General features: G+C 43.2%; 1 protein-coding gene across 1 annotated transcript in view; it reads left to right on the top strand.

Annotated features, from left to right (window-relative positions):
* PAPPA (pappalysin 1) overlaps positions 1-22,176 on the top strand; it is a 221,475-nt gene that overhangs the window by 82,768 nt on the left and 116,531 nt on the right. Inside the window, exons 7-8 of the mRNA XM_059657843.1 lie at positions 548-1,046; positions 19,417-19,545. Coding sequence (XP_059513826.1) covers positions 548-1,046; positions 19,417-19,545 — 628 coding nt within the window. The remainder of the gene's footprint in view (positions 1-547; positions 1,047-19,416; positions 19,546-22,176) is intronic.

Here is a 22,176-nt window from a genome sequence, read left to right as displayed (position 1 = left end):
GCATCAAAGGCAATACCATGAGGAACCTAGTTTATTTTAGTGCCCCCTGCATCCAGTAGTGAAAACAATGAGTATGAACTTCCAGAAGAGCCAACACCTGCTTCAAGTGCTGACCTTTACACTTTAAGCTGTGAGACTAGGGTCATTTCACTCTAGATCTGCTCACCTCTGAAATGAGTTAAACAAGTTTATGGGATGTAGTAGGTGTTTGATAAATATGTGTCCCTTTCTTCTTTCCATCCTAGCCACAAAGCCTACATGTGGCAGATTAGGAAGGAAACTTTGGGCATTAATTAAATAGTAAGACACTTACCTGAATATAGTCTTGACCAAGTGTCTGGTGATGCATGTAAGATCTCTGTGGCAGTCATGGGGATGAGCTGGACGCGAGACAGACAGCTGATTCACCAAAACACTGAGAATCTTCCCTTTCTTTTTCCCTCCATCTGAGTTCTAGTCAGGCCAACCTCTTCTGAGGTCTGCAGGAAACTCCAAGGATCAGACTGAAGGGCTGTCAAAAACTCATATCCTCATCTCTTCTCCATAGGCCATCCAGATGTTGAACAACCCTGTAAGTCCAGTGTCCGCACCTGGAGCCCCAATTCAGCTGTCAACCCACACACGGTCCCGCCAGCCTGCCCTGAGCCACAAGGCTGCTACCTTGAACTGGAATTTCACTATCCTTCGGTTCCTGAGTCTCTGACGGTCTGGGTGACCTTTGTCTCCACTGACTGGGACTCTAGTGGGGCTGTCAATGACATCAAACTGTTGACAACCACGGGGAAGAACATCTCCCTGGGCCCTCAGAACGTATTCTGCGATGTTCCACTGACCATCAAACTCCGGGATGTGGGCGAGGAGGTATATGGCATTCAGATCTACACGTTGGATGAGCACCTGGAGATTGATGCTGCCATGTTGACCTCCATTGCAGACAGCCCACTCTGCCTAGCATGTAAACCCCTGCAGTACAAAGTGGTCCGGGACCCTCCTCTCCAGGTGGACGTGGCCTCCATCCTGCATCTCAATAGAAGATTCACAGACATGTAAGTGCACTTTCTGGATAAGGAGAGGACCAAGTGGGTGGGGTGTGGAAGGAAAAAAGGAGAGTGAGAGTCGGAGAGGCCTGGATTAAAAGAAGGCTCATCTCAGCCAGACTCACTTCTAGGGCTTTATAATGCGGCATTGTGTATAGAATTGTCTTAACAAGGCAGAACTGATACGGTGGGAAGAGCAAGGCTAAGGAAGGAGGAGACTTGGATTTTGCTGATAGCTCCAAGTGTGACTCTAAGCATCCCAGTCTTTCGGAAACATGGTTTTCCCAACAGTTGGATGGAATTAGCAATGAGGAAGTCATTTATTACTAATGAAAGTAGAATAATTGAAGTTTGATGATGATTTCTTTTCTATGTTACACTGAAGAATATTCATGCATTCTGGTTGCTTCTTCAGTGTGTGAGATGAAGGTGAAGTTGGCTGGGAATTGACCATGTTCCTGGGTATTTGTATGAGAATTTTGATGGAAGGTAAACATCATCAGTCATGGTCCTTAATTTTTTTTCTTTTTTTGAAGTGGAGCACTGGTCCAAACCCATTTAATTCATACGTGCCCTTGCAGATCTAGGTCTCCATAATTTTTATGGATAGCCAGTGCTTTTATACAACTTAGTGTTTCTCCTGAATATAGTATATATCTTAAGCTTCCTCTCTAGTACACCTTCTTCAAACATCCTCAGGATTTATATTTTACACAAGAGGTCACATTATAATGAAGTCATTCGTGTTTTTCCTATGTGCCAAACAATGGTCTAAGGCAGGGTGGGCAAACTTTTTGACTCGAGGGCCACAATGGGTTCTTAAACTGGACTGGAGGGCCGGAACAAAAGCATGGATGGAGTGTTTGTGTGAACTAATATAAATTCAAAGTAAACATCATTACATAAAAGGGTACAGTCTTTTTTTTTTTTTTAGTTTTATTCATTTCAAACGGGCTGGATCCGGCCTGCGGGCCGTAGTTTGCCCACGGCTGGTCTAAGGTGTTTACATCTTTTACTTGTTTCATCCTCTCTACATCCACAGCCCTATTATCCTGCTCCTTTTACAAAGAAGAAAACAGCAGCTTAGAGACGTGAAGTCATGTGTCCAGAATCGCACGGTTAGGAAGTGGTGAGATCAGGATTGGCATTCCACCTTGACTCCTAAGCCAGAGCACTCAGCCATTGTTCAGTTAATGATGTGATTCCAACTTCTGCTTTAACCTCACCAATGAGGGAGCCTTGGCCACCTAATTTGAGTACCAAGACTCTATGAAGTCAATCAGCAAACATTTGTTGAATGTTTATGACATGTGATGGATGTTGGTAGGGAACACTTTGAGTCTTGGAAAGAAAAATAGCTCAGGAGTCAGACGCCTTGTGTTTGGTCCCAGCCAGTCCACTTACTGACAAAAGATAAATCAGTCAGTTTCGTTGAGCCTCAATTTCCTCCTCTGTGTGATGAAAATGTTGAAGTCCATGGTTTCTATGGGTCTTTTGTGGCTCTTTCTTTGATTATAAGATGATATAAGAGACAATCTGTGCTCTGTCTACTTGAAAATATTTATGAAGCCAATCATTAATAGAAACCAAGTTCTGGAGGAAACTTTTAATCTTTTTAAGAGTCAGAACCACTTTCAAACTCTTTACCAGCACTTCCTTTTACATGCCAGCAATTAACGTGCACATCACAAGCAAGCCCTTGCCCATTCATTGACTCGGAGATGAAGAACATCTGTTTAAGAACTCAGAGGGAGCACTTGGTTTGTGTTTGGGAATGGACTTAAAATGTAAAGAATCATCCTGCCTTGAAAAGATTCCATAACCCCATCTCTGCCATCTCCTCACTTGTCTAGAGTAGTAAAAGCTCCATAAATATGCATCCATTTAAAAATTCTTTACAAAACAATGGGGGTAATAAATAATAGATGTCTTAAACCTCAGTTTAAACACAGCTTTTATTTCTTGCCTCAAATCGTGAGCAAGGGAGAGCTGACACGGGTGCTAAGTGTGGAACGGTGGAAGTTAGACTGAAGAAGTGAAAGCACCTGAGTTCTACTTTTAGCGAGGTCACTAACCCGCTCTGCGATCTTAGTCTAGTCACTTACTCCTTCTGGTCTTCAGAGGCCTCTTCTACAAGGAGGAGCTTGCACTAGATTATTCGTGTTCAGACTCGGTTGCACAGCATGAAAACTTGAGAAATTTTTAAATTTCTCACTATCCAGGCCCACGTTCTTGTGCGCCATTTGTTCTTTCATTCACTCAACAAATAATTCTCTCGTCCCTAATGTGTGACAAGAACAAGGGCAGGTGTTCGCTGGCCTTTCTCTTTGCTTTCTTGAGTCCCAAGGAATTTACTGGAGAACTGGGCTTCCTGACGTGAATGTTCTCTGAGACTCTGAACAAAGTAAAACATCATTCCAAGTCAACCTACCATTTCAACTTCGTTATCTCTTAGTAATGCAAGTTCTGAACTCCAACACAAATACCTCTGTGTGTCTCTGCATGTGTGTGTACTTGGCTGCTTTCACATTTTTTCCATATCAAATAAATTGGCTCATGGACAAGTTCTATATAAAGACTGTTTTGGAGAAAAAGAGGAGAGAGAGGAAAAAATGCCTTTTATTTTCCTTCCCCAACTCAACCCATTACATGATCCCCTTTGACCTTTGTCTTCATTTTTTTCTCTCAGCAAAAATATTTATTCTTTCTGTTATCTATCCTGGAGATAGTTTCCCAAGGTATGACATTGATGGAGGGAAGGGCTTCTGGGCTTACCCCATGGATGCTTCCAGTAGACTGATTACTTTTGGCCAGGATGAGGAAGAAATGCAGAACATCTCCCTCAAGTGGAAACCTCTTCATTGAATGAGAAGTGACACTAGCAGAGGAAAAGAGGACCAGCGCCAACTCTGCTACTAATTTACCATGTGACATTAAGACACATTGCGTCACTTATTTAGGCTTCAATTTCCCTGTGTGTAAAATTGGGGGAAAACACATTATGCAATTCTGTGTGGATAGATGTTGTTCTTAGGTGACAGGTGACTCATTTACCCTCTTTTTTATTTTCTTTCTTTTTTTTTCCCTTTTTTTTCTTCTTTTTTTTTAAGTAAAAGGGATTCGGCAGAGATTGTTTATAAGATCAGTACCTGGAGTGGATCTGACTGGTTCCAATGCCCTAGTGAAATGTGTGGTGTGTGGACAATAATCATGCTAATAATAATAATGACTACTTACTGAATACTCACTGTTTAAGTGCCTTACAAATATTTATGAGGCAGGTGAAGCTCAGAGAAAAATCTAGAGCTCAGAAAATGTACTCATCCAGCTTACCACAGCTGGCAATGGCAGAGCCGGTCTCATTCCAAATTCCCCTTTCTCAACCACAACGCCTCCTGCTGTAATAACGCAGAGGCAGACCTCTAGAGCTCAGACACGCATCCAAGCTGGCTGAAGTTCAATGTTCAGCAAGTAGAAGACATGCTTGCAGCTCGCAGGCCTTTAGCCCACAGTCCATTCCTGAGACCCAGTCTTGGAGCCCAGCAACACAAGTTACACAGCCAGTTCTTCATGCGTGTGGCTGGGAACAAAGAAGGGAGGCTTCTGTTTCTCAACTTGACTGTCATCTTGACTTGCTTTGACTTGCTTCTGCACCGGGCACCGTGCTGCTTGGGTCTGTATGAAATCTTCAGATTTCTCTAAGAAGTAAAAACTTGACAAAACTAAGCCCCCCTGCCTTTTTTTGGGCTTAGGGTAAGTCAGGTGTAAGGCAAAGCAGGAACAGTGAATAGCAGCTCACTATCATTTATCTATTCATCTGCCCATCCATTCACCATCAATTCATTCAGCAAATAGTTACGGGTGTCTATCACCATGGAACTAGGAATAGAGTCCTGATCTCTGGCCTCATGAGCACACAGTTGAAAGGGGGAAATAGGTAAGGAATCCAGTGATTATACTGCAGCATGAAAGATGCTATAGTGGGAGGAGTACAAGGAAAACATAGGAAGGGTATCTAACCCAGTTTGAGGTAGTTAAAGGAAGTTTCTTGGAAGAAGTGCTGTATAAGCTAAGAACTGATGGATGGGTAAGAGTTGATCCTTGAAGAGACTTGCCACAATTCCATGATTAAAACCAAGTGGATGCTCAGCAAACATTGGTAAATGAATGAATGAACAAATAAATGAATGAAACAACATACTATATTTCATAGCAAAAGTGGTTGTTCAATTTCAGAACAAATGTAGAGTTTTGAGGAAGGGAAATGTAATAATCTGGACTATTGATCACTTTGGTTCTTAAATCTACTTCTTTTTAACTGCTGTATAGTATTCCCTATTAGGAATAACTACTCCTAATGCTAGGCAATGAGTATTTCACACATTTTTCTATTGCAAACAAATGCTGCAGCAAGAGCTCTTGTATTAACCTCCTCATGGGCATATGTGAGCATTTTTCCAGGCTGATGCTGAGAAGTGGAACTGCTGGGTTATAAACCATGACCTTTTTCATTTCAGTGGATACAACCAATGGCTTTCTGAGAGAGTGACTGAGCTCATCTTCCAACAGCAGTTGGTAGTGGGACCTTATGTTCTGCATTATCACTACAATTTGACAAAATGAAAGTGCTTTGTCTTTGGGCATTTGATGTTCTTGTGATGAACATCTTGAGTGAGCATCTTTCAATTATTTTAACATCTTCTCTTATGTAACTTGCTAAGAATATCTTTCATTTATGTTTGGTTGTTCATCTCTTTATACCTTGGTTTTTCCATCTGTTAAATTAGGATTTTAATGCCCCCCCCCCCCGCACCCCAGGACAGAGGCGCAGCGGATACCTCTGCTCCTAGCCCAGGCTGGCAGAGTATAGAGTCAGCACAATCATACTCTATTTCTGGAAGCTGGGCATCATCCACCTGTAACTCCCTCTCCTCAATCTGAGGCCAAGTACCTCTCAGGATGAAATACCAGTTCTGAGAACATTCGGGTTTTGCAAAATCAACAGATCTCCAGATTCAGCAGCAGCTATAGAAGTGCTGACTGTCTCCAAGTACCTTCACGATTTTGAAAGTGTGAAGCATCCATTTGATGCTAGCACCACTGAAATCATTTATCCTAAAAATGTCTCTGTATCAGTCTGATGCACTACCGAACTTTACAGCAAGTGGGCCATTACAGATGTTAAATAAGACAGAGAAGATAAATGATAGACCTGAGGTTCTGTTGATAAATTCTTTCTCCCTTCCTCTCTTTCTTCCTCTCCTTCTCTCTTTCTCTTTCCCTTCCTTCCTTCCTTTCTGTAACAAGTCATTACAATGTGCCAATCTTGCTGGTACTGTAATTCTGAATCTTACAATTGGATAGGGAAGCTGAACTGAAAAATATCCCAAGTAAAAAAATATTATTACAAACTAAAGATTATTATAACAAGAGGTTATAAAGAGTATACTCTCCCCTTAAAGGAAGGGGGAATGGCCCTTATTATATAGTTTGGATTTATATTTATTATTCATTAGGAAATAGAGGTCTAAGCCAATCAGATTTGTGTTTTTATAAAATTGCTCCAGGTGCTCTTTGAAGAAGGATTGAGGAAGAGTGGAAATTGGGGATTATTGCTAAAATCCAAACCAGAGTTTGTGATCATTTGCATAGAGAAGTGGATGAATTGGAGACATGTCAGAGGTGGAATCCACAGGGCTTAGTGATGTATTGGATGCAAAGGTTTTAAGATGGAGCTGTCCAGTGACTCCGTTTCTGGTTTGAGCATTTGGAATGAGGTTATTTCCTGAAATGGAGGAATAGCTTTTAGTGTAGTATTTGATTCGAGGGTTTTCCAAGAGTTTCTTTGGATAAATAACAATGAGTTCGTGAAATCAGGTTGCAGTGTGTCCTGGTGTCACCTACTTCTTTGTTCTTTTGCTGTTTGTCCGGGGATAAGTAGGTTGGACTGGACTTGGTTGTGTAGCTCCAATTCCTGATTTTTAAGAAAACAAACAAATGAATAGGAAAGAGAAGGAAAATAACAGCCGTCAGAGTAATTACAGATGTGGGAAGAATGGAGGAATTTATCTCACACTGGGCATTGGCAAGACGAGCGGACAAAATCCATTCAGTCTGTGCTCAGAGATGATGAGAATCTTGAGGACAGGGCTCCGTGAGTTCATGTTGTGTCTGTTGAAACAGAAACCTCAGGCATTTACTTCAGAAATGCTGAGTTCTGAATCAGGAATCTGGCTCCCAGGCCAGCACACAACTGCCTTGCAGTGGGACCCTAACCGGGTGCCTCCACAGTGTGAGCCTCAACTCCTTCCCCTGAGAAAAGTGGGTGCTGATGCCTTTCCATACAGTCTCACAAGGGGTGCCCTGAACAACTGTAATCAGATCACAGGCTTGTGAGGATGTGATGCTGTCTGGGGAACTCTGCAGATTTAAATGTTTATGATTCTTTCTGTTGTTTGGTTTTCATGCAGCTTATTCCTGGCCAGGGCCAGGCTGGAGAGTATGTGTGAGAGGCAAACACACGGACACGCACAGACACACACGTGAGACTGTTTCTCGTGAAACTCTAACTGGGTTCCTATGGTTCGGTGTTGAGTTAGAAGGAATAAAAGATAAATCGCACTTTAATCGCTTTAGCTGAACCAAAGGCGGGGGGAAAGGAGGAAACCCACCAAAATGCTGGCCCTAGATCAGGAGACCTGAATTCCAGTCCTGCTCTGAAATGTTGTTGTGTGTCCCTGACCTGTGACTCTCCTCGGTGGGCCCAAGGCCCCTTCAGGAACAGGAAGGCAGAGGTAGCTGACCCTAAAGGACATTGCCAGGCCTGACATTCCGTTCAGACCACTGAGGGAGTCTAATTCTGCAAGGGTGGAGGCAGCAGGTGCCATGTCACACTGGCAACAAGTCTGGACTGCGCTCAGAGACTGGCCCCTGTACAGACAGCCTCCCAGGCACACCGGGTAGCTCGGAGCTCCTCCCTGACATGCTCTCTCTCTCTCAGGGCTTATCAAGCTCTCCCTTTGTGACAGTTCCAAACGTATTGCTGCATTTTTCTGGTTGAGTGGCATTTTGATTAGAGGTGGGGACTAGGTAGTATCTGCCACCTTATCCTCAGCTTCTCCGGCAATGCCAGGCATCAAGTAGGTGGCCAATAAATGGAGCTAAATAAATGCATGCATGCCTGAATGAATGAATAAGTAAACTCTGTGGCAGGTCAATAGCTAGCAGAAATCCATGATGATACAGCTGATACCTGGTATATTTGAAGCTTTTCTTTAACTTCTAAGATGGATTAGTTACCAGAAAATCAAAAGAACAAAAGAGAGCCGGGCCGGTGTAGCTCAGTAGTTGAGTGTCAACCCAGGAACCAAGAGATCACCGGTTGGATTCCCAGTCAGGGCACTGCCTAGGTTGCTGGCTCAGTCCCCAGTGAGGGTGTGCAGGAGGCAGCCGATGGATGATGTTTCTCTTCATCTTGTCGATGTTTCTATCTCTCCATCCTTCTCCCCCCCTCATATGTATATATGTATACATATATACATACACACACACACACACACACACACACACACATATATATTAAAAAGGACAAAAGAGAAGTGAAACAATGCTGCCAAAACTGAGATAAGAGATGATGGTGCTGGTAAAGGGTAGTAAACTTGAGAGCATGGAGGGAAGGGAGTGGGGCTGAGCCAGACTAATGGGTTGGAAATACTTGATGCCTGAGCAGAGGGAAGGGGCAGGTGAGGGGGCGTGGAAGATGCCTGTGTCACCGGCATCCCTGACACTGAGAATGTGAAGGTAGAGGCACGTTTGGGTTGGGATGAGAGAAAGAAGATGAGTGCAGAAGTGCCTTGCCATCGGCAGCCAGTGAGTCAGTGGCTGGCACGCAATCACACTTCCCTTGAAACCATAACATTCCCTCCCTCCATGGAGCTGTGGGAGCAGTCAAGGTAAGCTTGAGGTGTGTGCGCTCATGAATGCGTGTGTGCAAAGGTGTGTGTGTATTGGGGTGGGGGGCAGACAGGACCTGTGAGACCACTTGTTTTCTTTATCCACCGATGCTCAAAGTGTAGTCCAGTGTTCTGCAAAGGTCCCTCGGGGCATCGCGGGGTTAATCTTCCATGGCACTAATACCTATAACGTTACAAGGTACAGGCTTTGTTTTCTACCCAGGATTAATCATTCACTCATGGGCTTTAATACAAGCCAGACACCACCTCACTGCGCCTCATGCAGAATGCCAGTCCCCCTTCCATGCTAATGCCGCTTTCACAGCCTTGTTGTCAAGGTGGGAAGGAGGGTTTTCTTTGCTCCAGTTTCAATATCCTATAAACTGAAAGGTTTGGAAATTTCCACCAAGGTTGTTCATCAAAAATACCAGGAAAGCTGGACTTTGACTTTAATTTTCTATGACTTGTAGCAATTTATTCCCTTTCTCCATGTCCAGTATCCATCCCATGATGAGAAACTTGGGATGAGTGATCTCTGAAGCCATAGCTCTGTTTCTTCATGTTCATGTTTTCTTGTTGAGCTCAGCTCCTTGAATACAAACTCCGTCTCCAGAAGCTCCATTATGAGGTGCTCCAAATTCCTACTTTCTAGGAATTAAACAGAAAAACTCTCAGATCTGGAAGGAGCATTGAAGCCCAGAGAGGGGAGGCCACTTCCTCAGAACCACACAGCCCTTTAATGGCTGAACAGGTCATTGAACCTGGGGTTCCTGACTCCCCATCCAAGTGCTCCTTCCCCCACAGAACCAAGTGCTGGAGCGTGGCCAGGTCTTGGGACTCAGGTTTGAGTTCGGCTCTCTCCGATTGTGGAGAAGTCTCCGTTGGAAGCTCCGAATACAATCGCAGAGAGCTGACATCAGTAACGTCATGGCAGCTGGTGCTGGGGAGGGGGCTGGTATAGGAAATGAGAGCACACATTTGGCCAAGCTCAGGGTCCACGTGACCCTCCGAGAGCCCTCATTTCAAAACAAACTCAACCTTTTAGGTTCAAGTTCTCCCTCCCATCAAAAACGTGACTTCCTGCTTCTAAGAAGCAAAGCTTACAAAAGAGCTCAGAAGACCTCGCAGACATCAAATAGCTCTTACAAAATAGCGTTTTGATGAGTTAAGTGTAAATGAATCAGAAACATAAGGATTACATTTTCCCCAAGTGCACATGGGTTTCAAATTTGAGGGGAAATGGAGTTTGCTAACTGCACTCCGGCTTTCACCGAACCCAAAGCATTCATTCCTGGGGCTGGTGAGGGGGAGAGGGGAGAGAGAAGAAAGAGAAGCCCAGCCCCCAAATGGTTTTAGATGTGGTGCCAAATTTGAAAACGCTGTTGGGCTCGCCCTTTGCCAGTAATAAAATTGCTGGCCACCCAGAGAGGCCACAGGGAGGAGAAAGGAGATTGCTTTCCCCACTGGCCCCTGGTCTCAACAACTGTGTTCAGTTAGTGCCGCTCAATCACCAGCTGTCACTGGGTCCCAGCACCGGACTTGCTGGCCCCCAGTTGGCCTCGATTTTCACACTGTGCCGCATGCCTTGTTTACCTCCAATGGGATACAGCGTTTGGGCTCCCAGAGGCCTTGGCGACCGGTCAGCTAGTCACAAGCCCCTGCTCTGTTGTCAAGAGACCTGTCCATCACCAGCAGGGGTGTTTGGGGAAGCTGTCACACATCGCCTTTGGTTGCATTCAGGAAAAACAAGAGTCCCTTGTAGATCTTTTCCGCTCTCCTTCCCTTAATGCTCTCCAGGTGTGGCGTTTCCCCCAAACTGGGAAATGTCTTTCCTTCCAATCTCTGCCGGACTCCACAGCCAGTTAAGTCTCAGGACTGCTGTTACCTTATCCCCGGATTTGAAGCTCTGGATTTTTTTTTTTTTTTTTATAATTTCCACATTGTCCCTCCATTCTTTCCCTGGTATTTTATTTCATTGCACCAAGAAAGTAGAAAATCATTTCAATTGGTGGTAAAAGATGATTAAAACAAAATAACAAAGGCCTTGGCTGCAAACTGTTAGTTTCATTAAATTTGCTACTGTGTTTTAAATTGGTACCAGGGCAAATCTTTGGACAACTCCGTCAAAGGCTGCTGGAATTAATCAGTCGCATGTATACATTTGCTCCTGCCTGAGCCTTGCACAGAATGAGGGCAGCATTGCCCGTGTGCAAAGAAAGAGTTTTGTGTTACCTGTGTGAAGAGGGCCGGACCCCCCTCCCATTGGGAGGGATCCGAATGCCCAGAGGAGTCTCAGATCCCTGTCATCCCATTCTTCATCCGTTTAATCCAGACCATGAGTTGGAGCTCGTAGTGGTCACCAGAAGGAATAAGCAGATGGGTATTGCAAGACCATAGTCCATTTTCCCCAAGATTATACCTCAACATCGCAGCTTTGCTTTACTAAAGGAGTGTGTGTGGTGGAAAGCGCTGCTGTCTACTGGATGGGGGACCTGGAAGGAGGGATCTCTGGGAGTCGGGGGAGCTCAGCCTGTCTGAAGACGTGGGTGCTGGCTCAGTGTCTCAGCCACTGTAGCACATGTAATTGTGATTTCTACAACTGGAGGAGGGGTGGGGGCCTTAGGAAGTCATTGTGTCTGGTGCCCTGCTTTTACAACAGTGGCTCTCCATCACTCGGGGACTCAGCATCTTACCTCAGAGCCTTCTGCCATCTATGCACACTCTAACCTGACCATCTAGGAAAACTTTAGCACTTTTTTTGGCTCACCTGATGTTCAGTCTAATTGGACTTTCTTCATCTAAAAAGGTTCACCTGTGTCCTGTTTTGAGCTGTTCCTACTGCTCAGAATGCCATACATGCAATTTATGTCTTTGGACATTTTCCCATGTGCACTGTCTCAAACTTTAATCCATTCAACAGATATTGTTGGAAGCCTATTCTATGTCTGTCAGGCACTGTGCTAAGCACAGATATATAGCAAAGAAAGGCAGACGTGTTCTCTGTCCTTGAAGCACTTAACATACATCAGAGAAGATCAGACATTCAGCATCTAATTGCAACTAAGTATGCTGAGTTTTTTAATGAAATATGGGGTGCTTAAGACACCTGTTTCTACAGGAATCAACCTAATCCAGGTGTCAGAACTCTCCCTAAGCCTTTCTCATCCTTCTAACCTCTCTTTGGTCTTCCTCTCTTTTGGAGCTCTTCAAACTCTACCCTGTTTTACAACCATGCTGCATTTGACTTATCCTCCTGTTTGCCTTTTAACTGTTTGAGACCAACGATGGTATCTTCTTCATCTTTGGGATGATTCTTACCCGAAACTCCATATATACATAGGGTGTCCTCCAAAAATGTATACCCACTTGAACAGCTGATAGCTTAAATGATGTTTCTTTCTTTTCAGATTTAACCCATTGAAATTAATGACAGCCAACATTTTGTGGGGACACCTTGTGTATAAAAAATATTTTAATACCTTAATCAATAGAGAAGGAAATTAAATAAATAAATATTTTAATGGCACAAGGAAAGCGAGGTCCAGAGAGAAGAACTGATTGATCCCAAATCACAACCCAATTTAATGGGAGAACTATAAACATTTTCCTTGACTCGTGGTCCAGGTGGCATCCATAGCGATGCCAGAAAGTCCTCCCCAAAGGCGTATCCAAGTGCTTCACAGCCACCCTCCTTCAATGAAAATTGAGACCAGAGCACCTCTCAGTCTGAAACAGAAGTAAAGTGTTCTCTTCAGAATTCGGGTTGAATAAAGAAAAAACATTTTAAAGCACCACATGAATAGAGAGAAAAAAATAAAAGAATTCAGGGTGATCCACATATGAAGTTGGAATTGAGGATATCCTTATCACATGCAGGAAAACCGGGGTGTAGTTAACCTTAATGTATGAATGGTAAGAATTAAATCCTTTTGAGAAAACGACAGGACTCCAGAGTCCCTCAGCGGGGAAGGCTATTTTGTTGTAAGTTTTAGATCTCTGTAAATGAAACGGAATATGAAAACATCTAGCCTAGTGCCAACACGCGGTAGGCACTCAGTTCATCCCTGCATCTTCCAGCCCACGAGGTATATTTGGTCCACCTTTCCCCCTAAACCAGGTATCTCTGCTGCTACCAAAATGGTCTTCCGGGAAACAAACACGACGATGTCCTTGCCATGCAAGCCCGTTCCCTTCTCCTTCTAATGACCTGGCTTCTCCTTAGCTTTCTCGAGTCAGGCCACTTCTCAGAGTCACCTCCTCAGCCCAGGTCCCGGTCTCCCACAGCCCCTACCCTTGTTGACTGTGCCAAAGCCATCCATTGCCAAGCATTTTCTTCCCCACAAGCCTATGAGCATCCGAAAGGCAGGACCATATTTTGTGGCTCACCGAGTCCCCGAAACCCAAGAGAAGCTGGGATGACTCGGTGAATGCTATTTGGGTGAATGAATGGATGAACGAATGAAATGAGATACATATATTTATCCAGGATTTGAAAAAGTGGTCAAAGCCATCAATATAATTAGGTAGCATAGAGCAAACGAGCTGGATTTAATGATTCTACATGTACTCTTTTTTCCCCCACGTACTCTAAAAATGAGGTTATAGGAACAGGTTTGTGATTTTTATATTGATGGAAAATTGCATGTGAGCATGTTTGCACATAAAATTATACATGAATGGATGGGTGGCCAGAATGTTCTTGGTAATGGCCACAAGGCGATGGAATTTGTGACAATTTTGCTTTATTTTAAGTTTTTTCACATCGTGCTCTAAGTGGTTAACACAGGCATGGGTGATCTTGATGATTAGAAAAATAACAATAAAGCAAGTGTGATAATGCACTGTCACTTCTCAACTGAGGAAAAAGGTCATCCTAAAGATATGTTAGAACTGAAGCTGTTTTTCTCTAAAATGCTACATAAGAAGTAAAATACAATTTAGTTGGAGTAGCAGCTTCCTAAAAGACTTTAGGGCTATGAAGGGGCACTTGCCTTCTCCACACAGAGTTTTTGCATTCTGTGTGCTTATCTGAGGAGTCAGCTCAGTGTCATGGAAACGTCAAGGGTTCTAGCGTGAAACTGCATGGTTTATATTCTGCTTTATAGCTAATATCTCCATGACCTTGGGCAGATTACTAAACTACCCTGAACACCATGCAAATGACTTCTACCTGTCAGGTTTATATTAAACATAGTATGTACAATTTGGTGGACTAACCTACAAATATTTCCAATACTAACATCTATTGGGAAGTTCTAGATCAACCATAACTGATGTAACTAGCATCCTTTCAAATGCATAGATGAGATCAGAAAAACATGTCGCCAGGGGCAAGAAGTAAAACGGAACTGGGAACTAGGCAGGTAAGCGCTCCGCACCTCACATTTTATTGATGCAGTGCCATGAGTCTTGGCAACTGGGTGGGACAAAAAAATATAAACAAAAAAATCTGAGAATTGAAAAGAAACTATCATTCTTCTCCTCTGTAACAGACTACATAGTAAAAGTAATAAAAATCAACAAATTCTTAGACCTAATAAAACAGTCTATGAGGACTTCTAAATAGAATATCCATTTATAAAACCCAATTACTTTTATCAGCTCCAAAATATGATAGTACAAATATATATCTGTACATGTATGTATGTGTGCAGATAGATAGATATGTAGACAGATTCAAGCTACCATTTACAACAGCACTGACATCTATAAAATGCTTAGAGTTAGGAATATATTTCCTAATAAAAAAATCATCACAAGTTTTATGAAGAAAGCTTTAAACTTTACTGGAACCGTAAATGATGACCTAAATAAATAAAAAAATAAACTGTGTGTGTAAATGGGAGCATGCAGTGGGACAAAGATCTCTTTTCTCTTCAAATACATCTATAAAGTCAATGAAATTGGAATCATAATCTTAACAGGCAGTTTAAAAATGAAACTTAAAATTCACATGAAAGAGCAAAGAGGTCTCCTTAGCATAGATCTGTAGTATAAATCAAGACTCCGACTTCTGTAAAAGTATGGAAGTTAAAATAGACTGTGAAGGATACGATTTTAAAAAAAAATGACCAATGCACCAAGATGAGCCATAAACAAAACCTGTCTAAATCCTGAGTGACATATGGCTAGGGAGGCGTTCAAACTCGGTAGTGAAAGAATTAAGTACTCCAGACATAATGCTGGGCAAATGGTCCATCCATATTTGGAGGGGGCAAGGCGGGGGGGAAGGGGAGGGAATAGTCCTAACTTACATCATTTTAAAAACTACACTGCACATTATTGAAGCCATACATGTGAAAATAAAAACCTTAAAACTATTCAAAGGAAATAGAGGAGACTATTTTATGACCTTCAAGTGAAGAAACATTTATTCAACAAGGCATGAAAAGCACAAATCATGAAGGAAATTATTTAAAATTCTATTCTATAAAGCAGCATAAATAAAACAATAAGAGTCACAACCCAAATGATTAAATGATAATGATAGCAGTAATAGAAACAACCTAGATATCTATCAAGAGACGAATGGCCAAATAAAGTGTGGCATGTTCATGCAGTAAATTTAAAATGGCACTCCGAATCCTGTGAAAGAAATCAGAAGTGATAAAAATAATCATGTTTCAGGTGAAGTGGTAAAATTTTAGCTCCAAACATAGTACTGGCAGAGAGTTTCCGGCTTGCTGATCCCATCACCAAATGAGAAGATTTGGGGTTGGAGGGTGGCTTTGGATCAAGATATTCTCATGGTGTTGGCAAGACCAGAAAAGGGAGCCATAGAGGCAGGAGGGCAAGCCAGCAGCCGCTACAGCCATCAAGGTTGACATGTTGGAGGCGGCCGGGATGCAAAGGGGATGACATACAAGTAGAAGCTGTGGGTGGGAAGAATTGACAAGGCCTAGGGTCTGCCTGGGTGTGGGAGGCATGGAGGGAAAGGAGTTCGAGTGACAGTGTAAGACTTTCCAGATGGTTTTAGGAGTAGCTGAAAGGAACAACTTGAAATAAACGTCCTACTTTTAAACCAACTATGAAATAGATCCTAACCTCCAGCAAAACCTTCAGAAGCCATGAGCTGGTCCTGAGAGAATTCTGTCCTACCTGGATCCCTGAGAAAAGAGACCTTGTCCAGCATTCATTTTGACTTTTTTTTAATCTTTATTGTTAAAAGTATTACGTGTCCCCTTTTTTCCCCCACATTGACTTCTTCTAGCTCTCCCCCGCTCCCCCCCCCCCACCTCCAGGCTTTCACCATCCTATTGTCTATGTCCATGGGTTGTGTGAGGAAGGGTGTGTGGCTGGGAAGAGATCATTTTGACTTAACTTGGAGAAAATGTCATTTTATCACAAGACTTCTTCAGTGGGAGAACATAATCTCTTTAATAAGTTGTACCCTGATACCCCCTCCCTACCTTTTTATGAAGGGAGTGGCCTAGGCTTCTGTGTTCCTCTCTGAAAACAACTCCAGGCTTCTGTGAGATAGTGAAACATGAGCCATGCGTGCGCTTTTGGAAGAAGGAGGGTTCTTCAGGTTTCTCTACCAGTCACGTGTGCCATGTAATGCTAGTGGGTAAGGAGGAGGACAGTGGATGGAAGTTACTGGGAGACAGATTTTGGCCCAGGGAAAAATTTGACAAACCTGGGATCCAGAATTTTCAGACGTTGAAATCACCACCTGAAGAGAAAGTTAGCTGCAGGCAGGCACTGAGGCTGTTCTAGCCAAATGACATGACAGACTGTCCATCAAACTATGAAACAGGTGATAGATGATAGCCCCATCTTCATAGGTTTACCTAATAACCAAGGTTATAGGTAGTTAGTTACCTTTCCATCCATCCCACCTAGTAAAGAAAATACAGCGGAATTCCAGTGAATGAGAATGTGGATAATTCACAGTCATGGGTTAACATATGTTAACTTTATCATAGGCAGAGCACATACGTGCTTTATATGTGTTCTCATAGTCCATAAGAAAACACTGTGACTAATGTGAAGTAGGCTTGGAGCAGTGAAACTCCTGCCTGTGACACAGTAGATGATGAAGTGAAGATGGACACACATTCGCCTGCCTGAGAGTCGTATTTATTGAGAAGGAGGAGGAAGAGGGGAAGAGGAAGACATTAACAAATGTTATTGCAGTGTCTTAAATATTATCAGCCATGAATCATCTGTGACACCCACCTCCAAATGCAAAACACAATGTCGAGAAGTGCTTTTCACACTCACATGTCCCATTTTCACAGAAGGGTCCCATTTGCTTCAGAGAGTGACCATGTGCCCCCAGTGGCCTGAGATGTAGCACAAAGAAAATGTATACCATAACATGGTTATATTTGCTTAATATAAAACGGGCCTCCATATTTTAGAGCAGTGGTTCTCAACCTCTGGCCCTTTAAATACAGTTCCTCATGTTGTGACCCAACCATAAAATTATTTTCGTTGCTACATCATAACTGTAATGTTGCTACTGTTATGAATCGTAATGTAAATATCTGATATGCAGGATGGTCTTAGGCGACCCCTGTGAAAGGGTCATTCGACCGCCAAAGGGGTCACGACCCACAGGTGAGAACTGCTGTTTTAGAGCAAAATGAATGAAGGTGCTGTAGAATGTATGTCATTTTTATGTTGTGCCTTCATGTATTCCTTGGGAAAAGCCATCTTTCTCCCAGCACACTATTCCAGTTTTAGAAGCAGCGTCAGAAGACGTATACATTCCCTAGTGTAGAGGTGGATAAAATATTGAATAAACGAGAAGAAAAAAAGGAAGTATATAATTATATCGACAATTTGGCATGCCAGAGGTTTACAAGGCAACAGTTACTTATACACTCACCCATAAAAAAGCTCAGGATCTTTATGCATTGCACCTGCTTAGTCTTCATTGACAGAATACTAATGGAATCCCCAGGGACTTCTGGTCTACCCACAATATTACTGTCTGCTCCAGCACTGCTAACACAAGTTCTCTTTCAGGTGATAAGCTCAACATTCTTAGGAAGGCTATGTTCCTCACCACAGGTTTTAATGCTCATACACTCCAGCTCATCGTTGTTGTGTTGTGAGTCAGGAGACATTGTCCATCCATTTCCCCTACACCTGTTATCTCACTGGCCTTATCCAAGCAGCTCCAACCCTAACAACAGCTGAAACAACAGATGGGCAGGAGAACTTGAGATTTTTTTAACATGGCCTTCTTGTTTATGAAATCCCCCCCAACTCTGGAATCTGATAGGAATTCTCTTCATTATCATTTTGTGTGTGTGTGTTTCCCCCCATGGCACATTGTTATTTTTAATAAGTAAATAATTGATGCTGAGGGAAATGAAAGAAAGGAATAACATCTTCCTTTGACAGTGGTGGAGGAGGGTATGGGGATGGGGATTTGTTCATGTGGAATTGATGTCAATATGTCTGTGCCTCAGAGGATACCTGACAGTAGCCAGGATCTTTTGATGGCAGGATGAATTCAAGCGGAAGTCTCAAGGGCTAACTAAGGGAGGGAGGTGATCTGGTATGAGGGTGAGTATAAGGACATCAAAATAGGCCTTGAACTAGGGGGCGTTGAGAACAGAAGAGAGATGCAATGGAGGGCAGTTGGAAATCTGGCAGGAACCAGTGCTTGGAATGCCAATGCCTTGTCGGGATCCCTCCTTGCAAGGGATGAGATTATTCAAACAGGCCTGAGCTAGGGATTGCAGAAGCTGAACACGGATGTCATGTAATGACATGTGCTTGTAAGTGGGATGCCTAACCTCTCTATGCCTCAGATTCATCATTTATATGTAAAATGAAGATGAAAATACTACCGCACATATAAGGTGGTTTTGATTCTCAAATGAGAAAATGTGTGGAAAGCGCCTAGCCCCAGGCCTGACATTCCATTAATGGATGTCGTGATTATCGTTATTATTTTGGTCAGGAGTGAGCGACATAGGGAGGCGGGAGGGAGAGAATTATAAGGAAAGGACAGACGCGCCTGTAATGGGTTTCTGCTCATATCTCAAAATAGTGCAGAAGGATCAGACAATGCCCACCTCTGGCATTGTCTTTTCCCTCCTCTGTAGGCCTTTGCTTATCCCATTGACTTTTCCTGGATGGCAGTTTCCCACATGTTCATTATACACATCCTCTGATTCTTACCCACCAGGGTTATTGTAAAGGTTAGCTCAACAAGAAAAAATATCTAGTAATATTCATGGGCATCTGTCCACTGATGCTCATTGTGGTTGCTGTGCATTTTAGCGTAACCCATCATGAGTGGAAGAATGCCTTCACCACAGCAGACAATAAAAAACACTGGATAACGGAATGTGCATGTATTTCAAAAATAAGCAAGAATTAGAATGTACGCACCGGGGGGTCAGTGTTGTCTGTCCCCCTCCCCACACTGTGTCTATATAGCTTATCGTCGTCTGTGCATTTTCCAGGGACCTCAGCCTTGGCAGTGTGTACCAGTACTGGGTCATCACCATTTCCGGAAGTGAGGAAGGCGAGCCATCGCCTGCTGCTGTATATACCCACGGAAGTGGGTACTGTGGCGACGGCATCATCCAGAAGTAAGTAGATCTCACTGAAGAAAGGGGAGGGGTGGTGCTCATTAGGCCCAGAAATACTCAGGATGCTGAACAGAAGAACTTACAGGTGCTCTTCTATGTGTGAGCTGCGAGTTAGCTTCGATCCCCAGCAGCCTATCCATTTGTCTGCAGCGGTTTGCTACTCTCAGAAGAAAAATAATGATACGTTTTGGAGCACATACATTTCTCAAGTATGCAATTGATCTGTAATTTTGACAGAGCGGCCATCAGGCACTGACTACCAGTATGCTCTTGTCCTTAGTGGACAGATGCATGCCACAGGGATTCTTATATTCTCTCCCATCCCAGCTCACATTGAGCTAGCAGGTCACAGTGCCTCTGGGTCAAAGCACTTTTACATTTTTTGCTGGTTACCAGTTACATCTGTTAAAATTGCATATTTATTTGTTATTCTGTTGCATTGTATTATATCAACACTTTACAAAAGGGGTCAAAGGCCCCCAAAAATACCAAAATATTCCAACTCACTGTAACGTTGAAACCATAAATCTGGGGCAGTACTCCAGAGTGAATATTGAATGTGAGCATATGTACCGAGTACATGGAGGCAAAGTAGTAAGTGTAAAGATTCCCCACCAGCAGCCAAAGAGGAAAAGTGTGATCAGAAAATACAAAGCTGGATGTCTAAAACATGGATTTAATTGGATATCAGGCCATCCTTGCCCTTGTCCACGGGGCAAGATGTTATGCAACCACAAAATAGGGGCAGGAAGCTATCAAGACTTTTGCATTGTTTTTAAAAAAGTAAACCTTTGAGTTTTTCCTTCAGAAAAAGTACCAAAAAAATGTTTTTCTGGCACAAAATCAAATAGGTTTGTCTCTAGGAGTGGAGAAGAGACCAAAAAGCATTGACAATTAACTTCCTTACTGGTAAAATTGTATTTTCTATTGCTAACCTAGTTGCAAGTCACACTCTTGCTAATACTCTTAAAAGTATTGGCAAATATGCCCGGCCAGCATAGCTCAGTGGTTGAGCATTGACCTATGAACCAGGAAGTCACAGTTCAATTCCCAGTCAGGGCACATGCCTGGGTTGCAGACTTGATCCCCAGTGTGGGGTGTGCAGGAGGCAGCTGATCAATGATTCTCTCTCATCATTGATGTTTCTCTCTTTCCCTCTCTGAAGTCAATAAAAGCATATTTTAAAAAACTATTGGCAGATTTAATGATACACATTATGTGTGGAGATGGCAAAACAAGCTATCGGCAAAATTCCTTCATTAAATGGCACTGCTGGGTGTCCCATAATATCTGTGCGACATGCAACTGCAATGACTGTTTCTGCAGGGGGAGGGGCTGTAAAGAATTTATTTCACAGTTGAATGAAGCCACTGATGTGCAGAACGTGCATCCGCTCATAGGCGTAGCACACATACGAAAGAGAAGCGCTGGATGGCTATTTCCTTCAGTTCATCATTGACACCAGTGCTGGAGGGGCAGAGCAATTGAATTTGGCACTGAGGATTTCATAGTATGTAATGTGAACTGGAAACCTGCAGCGGGATGAAAGGACCAGCTTGGAGCACAGCAAGATTGACACAGTTATGCAAGTAAAGAGTTTGCACATGAATAGCCCTCCACACAGACCTCAGTTATTGGCCAGCAAGGGCCTAGGGCAGCATTGAAGGGAGTAGTGAATGCTGTGAATAAGATCAGAGGCGGGCAGTGAGGTATACCTTTTCATCTTAATGTGCAAAAAGATGCTCATGTGAGCAAGATTTTGTGCCCCACACAGCTCAACACACTGAAGCATACTGGCTGTCACAAGGAAGGTGCTAATTCAAGTTTTTGAAAGAAGGGTTGACATTTTAAAACAAATGTTGACACTGACAAGGCCAGTAGTGATTCTTTACACTAGTGGTTCTCAACCTTGGCTGCACATTAGAATCACCTGGGAATCTTGTTAAAATCCTGATTTCTGGGCCTCATCATTAGTAACAAAGAAACAGAATTTCCAGAGGGTGAGGCCCAGAAATCAGGATTTTGACAAGATTCCCAGGTGATTCTAATGTGCAGCCATGGTTGAGAACCACTGCTTTACACGATTTCCAGTGGTTTGCTGAGTGCTATGTCTCAGGGAATATCTATGGATATAAGGAGTCTTCGGTATTGAATTAAGGTGCAGACCGCCTGATTGCCAAGAATTGGACTCTTTAAGTGTAGAAGATAAAGCTCCACATGTGTCAGAGGATATATTTCAGGTCCACACCCAGATGCAACCACCAGGCATGAAGATATGGTTACCAGTGCTTGATGCACTAAAATAGGGCAGGGGAGCCATCGCTGTTCTCTCCCGTCTTAAGGCATCAGCCTCCAGCTCTGGTGCACATGCTGTCCAGTGGAACGCTGAGCAGCTGCGCAAGGCGGTCCCCGGGGAAAGTGCCCCATCATTTGTGGGTCCAGGATAGAGCAGCAGATCCAGAATCTCCAGCAAACACTTGCGGTCTTTGCTGCAAACCCATAATTGTGATTTGGGATTTTCTAATTTAGCACAAAGAATAAAAAAGGAAACTCACTTGATGTGGAATCAGATGTCCAACTCAGTCTCTCCATTTCGGAGCCCGCTATAGACGCATTGGTAAAACACTGCAA

Source organism: Myotis daubentonii, chromosome 11, assembly GCF_963259705.1.
Source record: "Myotis daubentonii chromosome 11, mMyoDau2.1, whole genome shotgun sequence".
NCBI classification, from domain to species: domain Eukaryota; kingdom Metazoa; phylum Chordata; class Mammalia; order Chiroptera; family Vespertilionidae; genus Myotis; species Myotis daubentonii.
This window is presented reverse-complemented; position numbering and strand designations above follow the sequence as displayed.